General features: G+C 38.3%; 1 protein-coding gene across 3 annotated transcripts in view; it reads right to left on the bottom strand.

Annotated features, from left to right (window-relative positions):
• The window catches only part of LRRFIP1 (LRR binding FLII interacting protein 1), an 80,413-nt gene that overhangs the window by 17,060 nt on the left and 48,592 nt on the right, over positions 1 to 14,761 (bottom strand). For 2 of the 3 annotated variants that reach the window (XM_087706133.1, XM_087706142.1), the window contains 2 exons: positions 14,199 to 14,343; positions 8,262 to 13,093 (listed from right to left, as the gene is read on the bottom strand). In XM_087706133.1, coding sequence (XP_087562259.1) covers positions 11,220 to 13,093; positions 14,199 to 14,343 — 2,019 coding nt within the window. In that variant the 3' untranslated portion in view covers positions 8,262 to 11,219. Of the gene's footprint in view, positions 1 to 3,452; positions 3,533 to 5,518; positions 5,634 to 8,261; positions 13,094 to 14,198; positions 14,344 to 14,761 lie in introns of those variants that run through there. The other variant, XM_087706150.1, reaches the window with a different exon arrangement.

Raw genomic sequence — 14,761 nt, 5'->3', positions numbered from 1 at the left:
CCCTACACCACAGCTGTTGACGTCCCCCAGCAATGCCCACCATGGAGGCCAAATTGTGCAGGTGTCTCTTTGCAAGCACCCACCCCCATGCCACCTGTCTCTGCCCCCTACAAGCATCCTCAAGGAGAGCCCCCCCCCAGTGCTGCCCCCGTCCCACCTGCCGCTGACGTTCCCCCGCCTGCTGACACTCCTGCCGGTGGACACGCCACAAGTAGAGCCAATTCTCCCATGTGGGGAATTCGGTGTGGAGATTTGTGTCGCAGTGCACCTGTGAATAGATAGCATGGGAGAAGAGGCAGGGTAATAATGGTGGCAATATAGCCCCGGGGAGGGCCAGCTGTGGGCAAAGGCTGGCAGTGGGTTGCCTGGCATGGTTTTTTTTACTTAAGAGTCCGTGGAGGCCCGGTCAGGGAGAAACATCTGCAGTGGGTCAGCTGAACTGTGGAGGCCGTGTGTGGTTTCCTTAAACGCAGCCACAATTACATTCTCTATTAGTTCTACATTTGTGCAAACTACATCCCAATTCACCATATTTGAGTTTTAAGAGTCAGGATCTTTATAAATCCTGATCATTGTTCATGCATGTCCTGTTTTCTGCCCTCACAATCTAGATCTTTGTTGATGTGTCTTTTAAGGTGTTTTTCTTACTGTCAAAGAATAGAAGAAGGAGGAGGAGGAGGAGGAGGAGGAAGAAGGAGGAGGAGGAGGAGGAGGAGGAGGAGGAGGAGGAGGAGGAGGAGGAGGAGGGGGGGGGAGGAGGAGGAGGAGGAGGAGGAGGAGGAGGAGGAGGAGGGGAGGAGGAGGAGGAGGAGGAGGAGGAGGAGGAGGAGGAGGAGGAGGAAGAAGGAGGAGGAGGCCAGTTTGAAGCAGCTGCATTTTATCTCGTTTGCTATTTATATGAAAGTCCAAACAAGAGACTGCATAGATCCGGACTGGTGAGAAACAAATACTTAAGAGAGAAACTGTACAATGATTCTTAGGGGGTAAAAGGAGGACCTGGGTAGTGGCTTAAGGCATGATCTCCACCTGACCCAAGATCAATGCAAAACTGAGAATGCCTGCTCAAACCTCGCTAAAGCTCTCCTCATTCATTATGCATTTCAAAACCCACTTTCAAGTGTCCAGGCTTTTAGAATGCATAATTGAGGGTTATCAGGTGTCCCCCCCCACCCCCCACCCCCCACTAGAAATACATCTAGAAAAGTTCTGTTGGTCCACTACCCTATCTAAGCTTTAACATAACTCGCTAAGTAACCAGGGTGCCAATCCAAGAAGGAATCGTGTCATTCTAATTGGTGACATTTGTACTCATATCCCACCACTGCTCACAAGCTTCTGGATGCAATTCAAGGTGCTGCTATCACTTATAAACCTTTCCATGGCATAGGACTAAATTGTTTGTGGGACTAACAGGAGAGAAGTGCTGTGGTTCCTATTGATTAAAAATGTTATCTTGTGAGAACGAAAAAGTGTATATTTTTACTATGTATTACACCCCCCCCTATTGATATTGATAAATTATACCTGTTCCATAGAAATGGATGTAGCGGTTTACTTCAAATTAAACAAACTCTTGAAGATGAAAAGCTTGCACTGGCTGCCTATAAAAGCATTGAAGCAACTAAAAAAAAGACTAGATTTAATTCTGGTTGCAAAGAGGAAAATGCGGATAACTGATGTGGTAATACCAGAAGATAGCTGAATAGAAAACAAATTGGAGAAGATCAAAAACTATCAAAATCTGAAAATTGAAGTTGAAAGATTATGGCATAAACCAACTGCAATGGTCTCAGTGGTTATCAGCACGCTGGGTGCCATATCAAAAATATATTGGACAGCTTAGAAAACCATTGCATTGCATTGCATTGCATTGCACTGCACAGCATAAAATCATTGTATTGCGTTGATTCAAATGCTGAGAGTTGCATTGAAACCCTTCCCCGTCCCCCCCGTCCCCCGCCACCATTTGCAGCCCTAGGCAAAGAGAAGCCGGGGAAGATGGCAGCCTCTCTTTCAGGTCCTCTTTGCTTCTCAAGTGAATGTCAGCTGGGGGAGGGGGGGCAAGGCTTGAGCAGATGGGCTTTGCATGCTGGCAGTCTTTGGCCGCTCAATAGCGATTGGGGGGGGCAGCAAGTCAGTGGAGAGCAGCTCCTTAATGTTAAGCGGCCAGGCATGGTCTTGGGCGGCCCATCTATCTATCCTTTCTTGTTTGCCTATTGTCCGTGGCTGAAACATCTGGACTCTGGGCAGCTGGATGCACCCCCCAACCCACTCCCAAAACTCTCCAGAGCCCCCCACCCCTGGCCCTGCTGTCTGATCCCGAGCAAGGAAGTTGAGCTCCCAAGGAACCCTCACCCTCCAAGGGAGACCACCACCACATCCACCCTTCCTTTCTATCTACCTAGTCCCATCCTAGACTTGCTGGAGAATTTTTTGCTCAAAAGGAAAAGACAACACACATTCACGTACATTGGTTGTGGAATTTCACACACCCGTACCCTCCAAGGAGTAAAGGTGGAAGAAAACTTCTGGGGGGTGGGGGGAGACTTCACAAATCCTTTTGAATTTTTAATATCTGTATGCAAACCTGGGCCTAAAATGTGACCTGTCTCCACACAACTACTAAAACCAGATAAAGAGACTCCGATCCAACAAAATTATACATTCATTCATTGAGCAAAATGATCCAGGACCTTTGAAGGTTTCCAGATTGTTCCTAACAGATTAAAACGGTTCTTTGAGTGACAGTTCAAAGTTACAATTGAACTGAAAAAAGCTTTCCATCTGTTAATTGCAAAAGGCCACACGGCTTGGATCCGCACATATAGTATGCTGATATATTACAATATTTTAGGTTCTTGTAAGGACTTAATATGAATGAAGGACAACATCAAATAAATATGCTAGAGTTTTATCCCATCTCCTGAGGATTACAGAACTCCACAACAGCTGTCCAAAACTACTTCAAGAAAGGGGTAATAGTGGGGTTCAGCTTTTAGGACGTTTCCCAAACACTCCAGTCCTCAGTAAATTCTGTTCAGGTTACCTACCAGAAACACTGGATGGCTCTCTATAAGGGATATAGTAGATTTCTGAACCAGGCCAGTGTTTGGTTTAGGACAGGTTTCTTCCAACCCTTCCATTCTATGAAGAAGAATTTGAATCCAGAAGCCAGAATATGGCAACTCACCATAAATTACTTCAGAATATTAATCAAATACTACAGAATCAAATGAATCAAATTATCATTTATTAACATTTAGTTAATATATTTAGAATTAAAAATTAGACAATTAAAATTAAACAATATTGACTAATTTCATGTAAAATGGTTTTGAAGCAAATGAGCTGAAATAATCTAATTTCTCCTCTAACACTTTTAGATAAAAAATGCAAATAACTTCACCAAACCAGGCAGTTCAAGAATATTACCAAGACTATTGTAAACTTACATTCTGTTCCAGTGCTGTAATCTCTTGCTCAGATTTTCCAAGCTTAAATTTCAGGTCACTGATTTGTCTGTTTGCATCTCCTAAATAAATAACAATATAAAGTCACGTCTGACATTAAAATAATTCTCAAATACTGTACCTCCTTTAGCATCTATTAGCATTAATTACACAGCTAAGGACGTTACCCACCAGCAGATGGTTCTCCCTCCCGTCTTCAGATTTCAGTAATGCAGCTATTCCTTCAGTTACGAATGTAACGGAGACGGCACATTCCATTCGTAGCCCAAGGATTTGTGGGAGTGAATCTCGTACCTTGAATGGGATCACTCCCTCCTTTCGCCCAAGCGTTGAGAGGCTTGTTAAGTGGCACATGAGGTACTTCAGGGTGTGGATGGTCGGGGGGGGGGGGAGGGCAGTGAGGCCTCTGGAGGCCCAAATGAGGCTCCTGAGGGGCAGATCCACCGCTCAGAAGCTCCATTTTGGCCGGCAATGTGCAGGACAAATGTTACAGAACCTCTGTGGTTGTTCGTAACGGTGAACAATTGCCACGGTGCTGCAAGATTCATGGTTTCAGGCCTTGTTCACGAACGCTAGGAGGCCCTTATTGCTTAACTTCAAACGTTCGCTAAGGAAATGCTCACAAGCCAGGGGTTTCCTGTACTTTGCCGTATTTTGAGAGTGCTTTCGAGCAGATTTTCAATTGAGGGAGAAAATAAGGAACTAAAGTGAATAGAAATGAACCAAGATCACCTTTCTCCACTCTCCCAGGAAAAATACCAGCCGGACAGTTTTGGAATAGAAATAACACTTCTTGATGTTTGGGATTCACTGATGGACATAGCTGGAATTCTGAGATGGTGCATTAAGTTGATTCTTGCTCAAATAACTGTCACTATCAGTGTGGGTGGTCAGAAAGTACTAAATTACTCAGAGTAAAATTAATAAGAATGATTGCCACCATTCACTATAGCTGCCCAACTCTTATCAGCCTTAATACCTATGTTGCAGCCAAATTCCTCCCCCTAAAGCATCTGAATTGTTAGTGTGCAGCCATACATCATATTTATTTTCCGAAAGGCCAAATATGATGAACTTGGTACTGGGCATCATTGCAACTTTTCTAACGCCTTATGTCACTCTTCCCACAAAAACGGGCGTGACACAATTTCTCTTCCCTGTTACAAAGGCCAACTCTGGGCATACAGCTGATTAACCTTCCGAAAAAGCTTTCCAAAAAAACTTTTGCTGTAGTCTGCCGGCAGCCTGCGGAGCTGACAGCAGAGTCGGACAGTGCGGAGATTGGGGAGAAACATGGGCCAGTCCTGGAGTCCGGGGAAGGCTCAGACAGGGGCAGAGAGGGGGCCAAAGCCACCTGGTCGTGATGTGCTGCCTCCGACCCCTGACATCAGCGAGGCAAAAGAAAGTGTGAGCCTGCTCCCAGTGTGCGCATGCGCAGAACTGCCAGAAGACAAGAACAGTTAAGGCAAAAGGAGTGACTCGGGAGTAAGGCTTGGAGACGATTGGCCACCCCCGGAAGACACAAAAGAAGCGGAGACAGGCGTGAGCCTTTGCAGGAAGCAATTTGTTCATTCTGGTTGGCTCAAGCTCTGAGAAGCTCCATTTGACCCTGTGCTCCATGTGGCCTTGTAAAATTAACTGGCCGTTAGGTCCCTGGCAGTGTTTCAAGGGCGATAAAGGTGGGTGCTTATCAGCATCGCCCTGAAAGACTGTGGCAGACATCTGAATTATTAATGGCTGTGAATGATCATAATTCACAGCTGGTTAAATCAAACAGGGTTTGGGGGACTAAGCGTGTGATTTACGCTTCATCAGGAAGCCTCGGTCAGAACAAACTTTTTTTAACAATGCAAGAGAAAAATGTCATTCATTTGACACGTTACAATACGTGTTCCTAGTAACTTCAACTTAGCATTCAGCTAACTCCAGCGGTTCAGAATGACAGCTATTGTATATCTGCATGACTAACTGAGAGGCCTATTTCACTCTGTAAGTAGAAAAAAATAACTAATAAATTTAAAAAAAATTAAATTTGAGATTAATCTTACTTTGAAGATCAACCACATGGATGTCTGGGCCATTTTCTAGGACTCCATCTTCCAAATGTGACTTCTCAATTTTACTATTTTGTTTTTCTTCCAGTTGTCCCTTTAATTTTTTTATCTGAAAGCCATAAAAAAAATCAATCCAAGGAGAAATGATCCAAGTTACACATGAATAGAATCATTATAACTTTCAGAAGATTGCTTGGTGCCTCCGTTTTGATTTATGAAGGAGTACTTATAAAAGAGGTAAACGTATTAAATGGCAAGATAATTTTCAGTTTACGCACTGACTTTTGTAACATAACACTGAAGAATAATGATGGCTATCAATCCTCCCTTTCAAAAAATGCAGATTTTGGAGATTCCAAATTCAGTTACTAAGATAGTAGTAATAGAATAGAATAGAACAGAATTTTATTATGGTCATAGACAGCAATAGATATCACTTTTTACAATATATTAAAAAAAATAGCACTGACATTAATAATGAATGGATAATGACATCCCTGTTAAGAAAATACATATTCTCAAACTGTTTGGGTCACTCCCTAGATTCCGTGGGTGAAAAGCTGATAAATACGGGAGTAAATATAATGTTCCAAAAATTGTTAGAGATGTCTCAAAAAAATTGGTACAAGTTGACAGCTATAATTCTGTAACCATTTTTTTTCTGGTAGACATTGTAGCAACACAGATTTTTGACACTGCATGTGTAGTAGACGGGTTTGAGCCCTGGAGGAGAAAGCCTACCTAAAAATTGTCTGCCCTCCCTGGCAATCTCTCTAGTAAGGGGAGAACATATGCTGACCTATAAATTCTGTATAATTCACAGTACAGTAAAACATGTGGGATATCTTCAACTCCTCGGGGGAGGGCCTTCTCTGTTGCAGCTCCGGCCCTCTGGAACGATCTCCCCGCGGAGATCCGGACCCTTACTACCCCCTCCAGGCCTTCCGTAAAGCTACTAAGACCTGGCTGTTCCGGCAGGCCTGGGGCTGTTGAAGCATCCAGCCCCACTTCAATTATGGATGTTGGTGTAATTTTTAAACTGTTGTATTGTCTAATTTATCCCCCCTCCCTTTTTATTGTAAGTCGCCCGGAGTCCTCCGGGAGTGGGTGGCATACAAAACTAATAAACTAAACTAACTAAACTGTACTAAACTTCTCCTTTATCACATATACATATCTGTTCTGCTATTGGTGTTCTCTTATACCTGCCCTGGAGGGGCGATCGTTTGTTTTGGTAAGATGAGATCATTTAAATATCCTGATGATTTCCACACACCCTGTTTGATTCTATCCCTATTGCAAGAAACTGGGAGGTTGTGAGTTCTAGTTCTACCGTAAGCATGAATGCCAACTGGGTGTCTTTGGGCCAGTCATGCACTCTCAGTCAGCCTACTCACAGGGTTGTTGTGGAGAAAAAAGAAGGGAGCTGTTAAGTATGTTTGCAGTCTTGAGTTATTTATAAAAAGAAAGATTGGATTTAAAAAACTCTAAAAGAACCCTCCTGGTCCATTAGATAGTTTCATATTCTGTAATTTGTCCTCAATAGTATGAATCAATAGTATGTTGTACTATAAAGAACAATATCTGGAAATCATTATTTTTTTAAATCTAGAACGTACGTACGTACGTACGTCAACCAAAGTTTGCAGTAATTCCAAAATCTCTATCTTCTTGAAAGTGTTCCTGGGGAAGAATACCTAAGAGCCGTGGAGCAAAAGATGGGAAGGGTAAGAATCATGGCTGATGCTACAAGCCATTTCTATACCTGTTTAATTTTTAAATGGATAGACAGACACCTTCCAGGAGGACAATTTGTATGTCGTTTGGTGGAGAGTGGCACAAAGTAATGATAGAACTAGAACAAAGACACAAAAGCTTCTGGTTTTTCAAAGAACCCCTTTTTAGCATTCAAATTCCAGTTGTTAAATCTACACCCTATATTCAGGCCAAATTAGAGAATTTTAATTGCCTTGTATTATTATTATTACCTTTTACACTTTTCATTACATTGTAAACCGCCCAGAGTTGCTATATCGGTGAGATGGGTGGCATAAAAATTTAATAATAAATAAATATAACTAAAATATATATTTAATTTATAATTTTATTTAATAGATATATTTAATTTATAATTAATTATATTTAATCTATAAAATAAATAAAATACTTCATGCATGCTAAGATACAGGTAATCCTTGACTTACAACCACAAGTGAGCCCAAAATTTCTGTTGTTAGGTGAGTTTTGCCCCATTTTGCTGCCTTTCTTGTCGCAGTTAAGTAAAAGTCACTGCAGTTGATGTTAGTAACCTGGTTGTTAAGTGGATTTGGTTTCCCACTGACTTGGCTGCTCAGAAGGTTGCAAAAGGTGGGATCATATGACCTGGGGACATTCATAAATATAAACCAGTTGCCAAGCATCCAAATTTTGATCACATAATCTGAGGCTGCAACAGTCATAACTGTAAAAAACGGTCATGTCACTTTTTTCAGTGCCATTGTAACTTTGGATGGTCACTAAATGAACTGTTGTAAATTGAGGACTACCTGTACTACAGTTTAGCAGGAGACAGAAATATATTCCCTGAAATTTTCCGTAGCTTAAAAAAATTCAGCAGAGTCATTTCATGCAACTCTTTTCACTCCATGAAAAATATGGCATCTAGTTTATGATCAGCAGGAATTTATGAGCCAACAGTGAGTCTACTCAAAGAGCCCTACTACAAAGTATTCCGCTCTTACCTGTTGAAGTAAAAATTCTCGCTCGTCCAGAAGTCTTTTTAATCTAAAGTCTACAAGAGAGAGAGAGAGAAAGATACAAAACACTTGGTATCTTACACACCTTTAAAGAAAGATAATGATGAAGGTTAGTGGGACAAAGGATAAATGAAATTATGCACGTACCACGGTGAATGATGTCACAGACAGGGCTGGGGAGGAGGGGTTTCCAACCCAGGGAGGTTATGCCAATCCCACAAAGCATGCTTGTCACCTCAGTAGAAGCCCCCGCGGCATGCAAAACGCTACGTCTTCTACTGTGAGCATGCAGGGTATTCTATGGCCAAACACTGGAACACAAAAGTCTCACAAATCTTTTATTCTTCAAATATGTATCATTTTACAACATAAATTTTAAAACATGATAATCAAACTGCACAGCTGAAATGTTATGAAAGGGACCCCAGGTTACGTGGGAATATGGTTCTAGCACCTATCTACAATGGCTTTTTTGTTCAGTATTGCAGAGGCCCCTACATAGTCTAGGAAAGGGTATATATCTGTTTTAAAATGCCACAGACAACTAAATTCATTCGTTCTCCTGCAAAGACACTTCCTGGCACCAGAATTCAAAGCATTGCGCAGCCCTACGGACTGATACATTCAGACACAACATAGAAACTCCTCATGTTTTTCATAAACTGGAATCCAACACTTGCATATGATGGTTCTAGATTTTTCCACATTAAAAGTTTTTTCAAATAAGGTATGTCTCAAAAATTTGCTATTTTTTAAATTGCACAAAAATAAATCTAGATTTCAAAAGATCTATTTTACTTCAAAATGTGAAATGTTACCCATTTTATAAAAAATAATTACAAGGTCTTCCAAACACATAAGTTAAAGAAAATTAATGGTCTCTCGCAAGTCACATATAGAAATCGCTTCTTTAAAATCTCTTTTAAGGTAAGGGCAATGCCGCATTCATAGCTCTCTTTGCTGCCTAATTTTTAATTTTCCTTTTAGATTATTTTTATAAATGAGAAATTAGCAGTCACAAAGTACCAGTGTACCAGTATTATTATTTACATTTGCCACACAATGCCTTTAGAACCATATATGCCAAACATTCTTAAGAGATAAGAATGATATCATTCAATTATATATCATGAAACTAAGGAATAAATAAGAATTCTTTATAAATGATGTGGCAGGTAGACAAGATTAGAATTATTCAATCTCACCTTTATTGTTTTTAGAAAGAATTCAAGGAAGTGTATATACCTAATACTCCTTCCTCCTATTCCCATATAATTACAAGAATTGCTGCCTAACATATTATTATTACAACTTTGTACAGTATAAATATCTTCGGTGAAACAACTAAGCAGTATAACCGTATCAGATAAAATAGTAATCTTTTTCAATGACAGTTTCTTCTCTCCTCCTGTCTTGCCTCATCCTCCTTTATCTTTTTCCCCTCCCAAAAGGTAGAACGCTTATTTCACAGATACATTTCTCAGCATACGGAATGAGCAATAATTATCAATTTCTTTAAAACTACAAATATGTCTTTTAAAATTTGTATATGTTTTGCGGAAATGGCAGTTGAACAAAAAATTAGAGCTATTTAAATCAATTTTACAAACAAATGAGACGAGACATTTTAAAATATAAAACTTTATTTCCATTATATACATTAGACACTATATTGTATTTTTAATGTTTTTCTATTTTTATGTAATACATTGTTACACTGCTATATAGCTATAAATCTTTTAGGGTTTGCATAGTCTTAAATTTAGCATGGCAAAGCAAATGTTAAAATTACTTTATTCATTAAAAGTGTTCCAAGTTTTTATATGCTCATAAATGTTTTATGTCTTAAAAAGTTTTATATGTTCATAAATGATTTCTTTTGGCTCTCTTAGAAAAAAAAGACTTAGTTTTATCATAAAACAGCAGTAGCTATTATCTTTCGTTTTGTGATTTAAATAGAGATAATTATTAGGGACAATCAAGACTTATATTCTAGCAAAAATTAAAGGGACAGATTTCTCAATATAAGAAAATATTGATTTACATTCTACTTTCAATATCTATTTCTTTGTAAGGCAATGCAGAGAACAAATGTAGTTTCTTTTAAGTAAATAATTACAATTTGCAGTAAATATTACTTAATACAAAGACTAAATATAAAGCGAACTGAAAGTTTTTATCATACATAAACCTACATAGATTACAGTGAGAGAAACAGGAAGAGAGACAAAACTACAATACTAAATTGGATCAAGAGCATTTTGATCTTTATGTATCAATTGCAGAGATATTAAGTTAAATCCAACAAGAGCTTGATTTGGTAAGAAAAGACTGAATTGGATGTGACTGAATGATTCTTAGTACATGATTTTTTACTGTTAAGTAGTAGTGCTTTATGTCTACATCTTTGCAACAGAAATTTGAAGTGAGGGAAACATACACAGCAAAAACTTGCTACTTCTCTAAAATTGTCATAATTTCATTATTGTCATTCATTCAGTTTGATCTTGCCTTTTTGTTCATAAAGTATAACAGTATTGAAGCTAAAGTTTTATATAATAACTTGAAATCAAATAAAAATGTAACAGACCAGTGACATTTTATCAAAAACTAACATGCATCCTTATTCATTCCCAAGAATTTTCCAATCCTAGCATTCATTAAAGTTCTCAAGAGGACAAATGCTGCATTTGATGGAATGTTAAGAAACATCTTATTGGGAATTGGGAGAATAGCTAGACTGTAATTAAACTTGACAAGAAACTTGGCAAAAAAAGGTAGCCTCCACCTACATACATGATTGACTACTTTGCATTATTTAAAGTATGACGTTAATTCAATGGTAGAACCTCTTTCAAATTTTGGCCTTTTTTTGTATTTTTGTTCTTTAACAGATGCCAGGTGAATGACGTGGAACAACGATCCCGAGATCCCTGAGTTTATGAGATAATGCAGTCTTCCCGAGATTTACCTTTCCCCTTCTTATTCCTTTGCGTTTCCTCTTGGCTTTCATCCACATCGCTCTCCGGGTTTTCCAACTGTTCTGATGTATAATCAGCAATTTGTACTGAGCGGATTTCATCCAACAATTTACTTTCCTCTTCCAGCTGTCCACACTGTGACTTTGTTGTTTCAGAAACAGATACATCACTCTGCACAAATTTGACTTCTTCAAATGTATGTTCTTTCAGCTGCTGAATACTCTCACTTTCTCTCACAAAGGCCTCAGATGCAACTTCTTCACCTGATGAGATTAAGCTGCCTTTTAAAACCTTTTCCTTATCTTTACTAGAATGGCCATCTCCCTTTTCAGAAGTTTTCAATTCTCCAAAACAAGCATCCACACCAACCTCTAAGGCTTCATGATATTCTTCTGCAATTATTTCTTCACTCTCAGGCTTGTTTTGTTCAATGAATCCAGTCTTCTGTTTTTCAGCACAAACAACCTCCCCAACATCTGGCACAATAATACTGTGGATTTCTTCACGCAGCTGCCTGCCGTTTTTACCTGCTTCTTCAGTATCCCCTTCCGTTGTAGTTGCCGTTACAGCAGACTCAACAGGATTGCCTTCTTTATCTACACTTTGTCTCCCTGCAGATACAACTTCTTTATGACTGCCAGCAACTTCTTTATTTATTATATCACTATCAGCCAGAGACCCAGCTGTGCAAGCTGATTTTATATTACAGCTGGAATCATTATCTCTGTTTGCCTCTGTTTCTTCCTGGCCCTGGCATTTGCTTTGATTTATATAATCTACAACAGCTCCTTCTGCAGGAAGATCTTTCACGGCAGGTTCCTCGTCCTTTTCCTCAAAATCTAAATAAGCATTTAAGGCCTCCATATCTTCAACGTTTTCTTCATCTGCTCCCAACTCTTCCTCGTTTTGTTTCTCAACAGCTGCATCGTGTTCTGAAGGTAGGGACTGGATTTCTTCCATTTTAACTTGTTCTTGTTCCTCTCCAAACTCATTCAAAGTAGCTTTTGTAGGACACAATGTTTTTTCTTCTTCTTCTTCTGCAAAATCTACTCTTTGGTCCTCCTGCTGCACTATCATACTTTGTGCCTCGTTCTCTTCATTCGTTTCACACATTTCTATTTTTGGCCCTTTTGTTACAGCATTTATGGAAGAATTTTGTTCATTTTTAAGAAATTCTCTGTTTAAATCTCCCTCAACAACTCCGTTTTTTGATTGTTCACTATTAAGATCAATACTGGAGGCTTTCATAAGGATAGCATCTTCCAATTCTGGTGAAGTAGAAATTGCCATGTGGCTATTATTTATAAAATCTAAAGCTTCCCAAAATACTTCACTATTCCCTTCTGACTCATCAACTACAATATCTATTTGTTTTTTTTTATTTTCCTGTTGTGAAACTATTTCTAAATTGGCATGTATTTCTTGATTGATCTCAATACTTGGATCTGCCGTATAATTTTGATTATGAGTTACATTTATATTTCCATCAGACACTTTCTCTTCTAAAATATGACTTGGTGAAGCCCCTTCAACTTTTAATTCACCTGAATAGCTTTTTTCAAGTGAAACAATTTCTTGGGTACATTCTGAGTAACTTTTTACAGGATCAAGTCCACTATTTGATTTCAGTGTTGATGTAATTTTGGCTTCAGTGATTTTCTTAGTCTCTACATTTTCATCAGCAGGCAATGTCTTTATTTCCAAACATTTGAGAATGATTTCCTGATCCTTAGTGTCCTCTGTGTTTTCCTCATGCTCAGAATTCTGCAAGATTTCCTTTTTCCCCATATTCTCCAAAATCTCATTTTCCATCTCCACTTCATTTTCTCTGCCTAAAAGATCATTATAAGAAAGTTCAAGGGACCACAATACAGGTACATCATTTAAGTATGCTATCACTTACCTTTCCATTTAAAACCCCAAGAGTATTAGTAGCATGTCAAAAAGTATCCACTTTTGTAAATTATAGGAAGGCAAAGGAAGAATGTAACTCAATTATATTGAATTTGTATTACTTTGTGAATTGTACAAATTAAAATTCCTTGTTTTTAACTTTTTTTAATAGAGCCAATAATTTAAATACACAAAGTTTTGTTAGCTTTGATATGTTAGTTGAATATGGCTGGGATAAATCTCACTGTAATTAATAACTTACAAATAACTATTATGAATAGCAACGCAATTCATTTTACAGGCAGGCCTCAACTTATGACCATTTTTTTAGCAACGGTTAAAAAGTTATGATGGTGCTGAAAAAAATTACTTATGACTAGTCCTGACATTACCATCCCAGTCTGTCTCTATGGACCATGATTGCAATTCAGTTAATTAGCAACCAGCATTTACAATAGTTGCAGCATTCCAAGATCGTGTGATTACCATTTGCAATCTTCCCAGCTGGCTAATATTTATGACAAACAAAATCAATGGGGTAAACCGGATTTGCTTAACCATGGCAAAAAAGGTTGGGGGGGGGATTCACTTAATGACCACTTAATGACCACATTGCTTACTGAGGAAAGTTTAGATCCCAATTGTTGTCATAAGTTAAGCACCATCTGTAATTACCTAAAACTTAATATTTTCAAGTGCTTTTCATATACACTGCTGGGAACCATAGCAAAGTTAATGTCTATAAAATATATATATATATATACAATGTATTATACTTAATATATTTAAATAAAATTTACAATAAGTACATTGGTAATATAGCTTTAAATTATTTGGGTTTCCTGAAATTGGGAATTAAATAACACCCAATTAATCTCTTCTCACCAAAAAACCTCACACTATAAAAATAATGGCCTTAAGTGATTGTTGTATTAAGGAAAAGTTAACATAATGTAGACCATGCAGAATATTATTGTTAGATTATAAACATTTTCAAGCAAAAAATGATCATATATAGTATCTTAATACAATGGAAATGCTTACCTTCTGTACAATCCTCAGGTACTTTAAAGACCTGACTTGGCTCTGAAACAACCTTGGAAGAATTTGATAGTCCATCCTTAGCAGCAACACAATCAGAGATTTCTCCATTGGTAGCCATTCCTAAATTGGTGATTGTTCCAGATTGCTGTGAATGCAAAACAAAATATATTTATAACATTCAGTTCCATGTAAAGTATGTTTGAAAAACTGAAATCCTGCACAATAAAATCACATGGATGCAGAGTGTGACGCTAGTATGAATATAATAACTAGATAACAGTACTAAAACTTTTGCAGCAGCAGGAGGTGATCTTCACAGATTATGCCACTATCCCAAGTGAAAACAATTCATGATACAGCTTCAGACTATAGAAGTGGCATGGTCAGCAGTCCCACTCCAGGAGCTTGAAATTTTTACATATATGCTAATATTAATTCTTCCTAATTTCCAAATGTAGGTAAATGCACTTCAAGAGCAGCATAATGAGAGAATACAATTAGTTAAGATCACAATGATGTGTTACTCCTAGTTTAAGTTTATCAAATAATGGAACACCCAAGGA

The sequence above is a fragment of the Thamnophis sirtalis genome, unplaced genomic scaffold (assembly GCF_051295495.1).
Source record: "Thamnophis sirtalis isolate CommonGarterSnake01/CBP01778 unplaced genomic scaffold, rThaSir2_p1.2 scaffold_1, whole genome shotgun sequence".
In the NCBI taxonomy this organism is placed as follows: Eukaryota; Metazoa; Chordata; class Lepidosauria; order Squamata; family Natricidae; genus Thamnophis; species Thamnophis sirtalis.
This window is presented reverse-complemented; position numbering and strand designations above follow the sequence as displayed.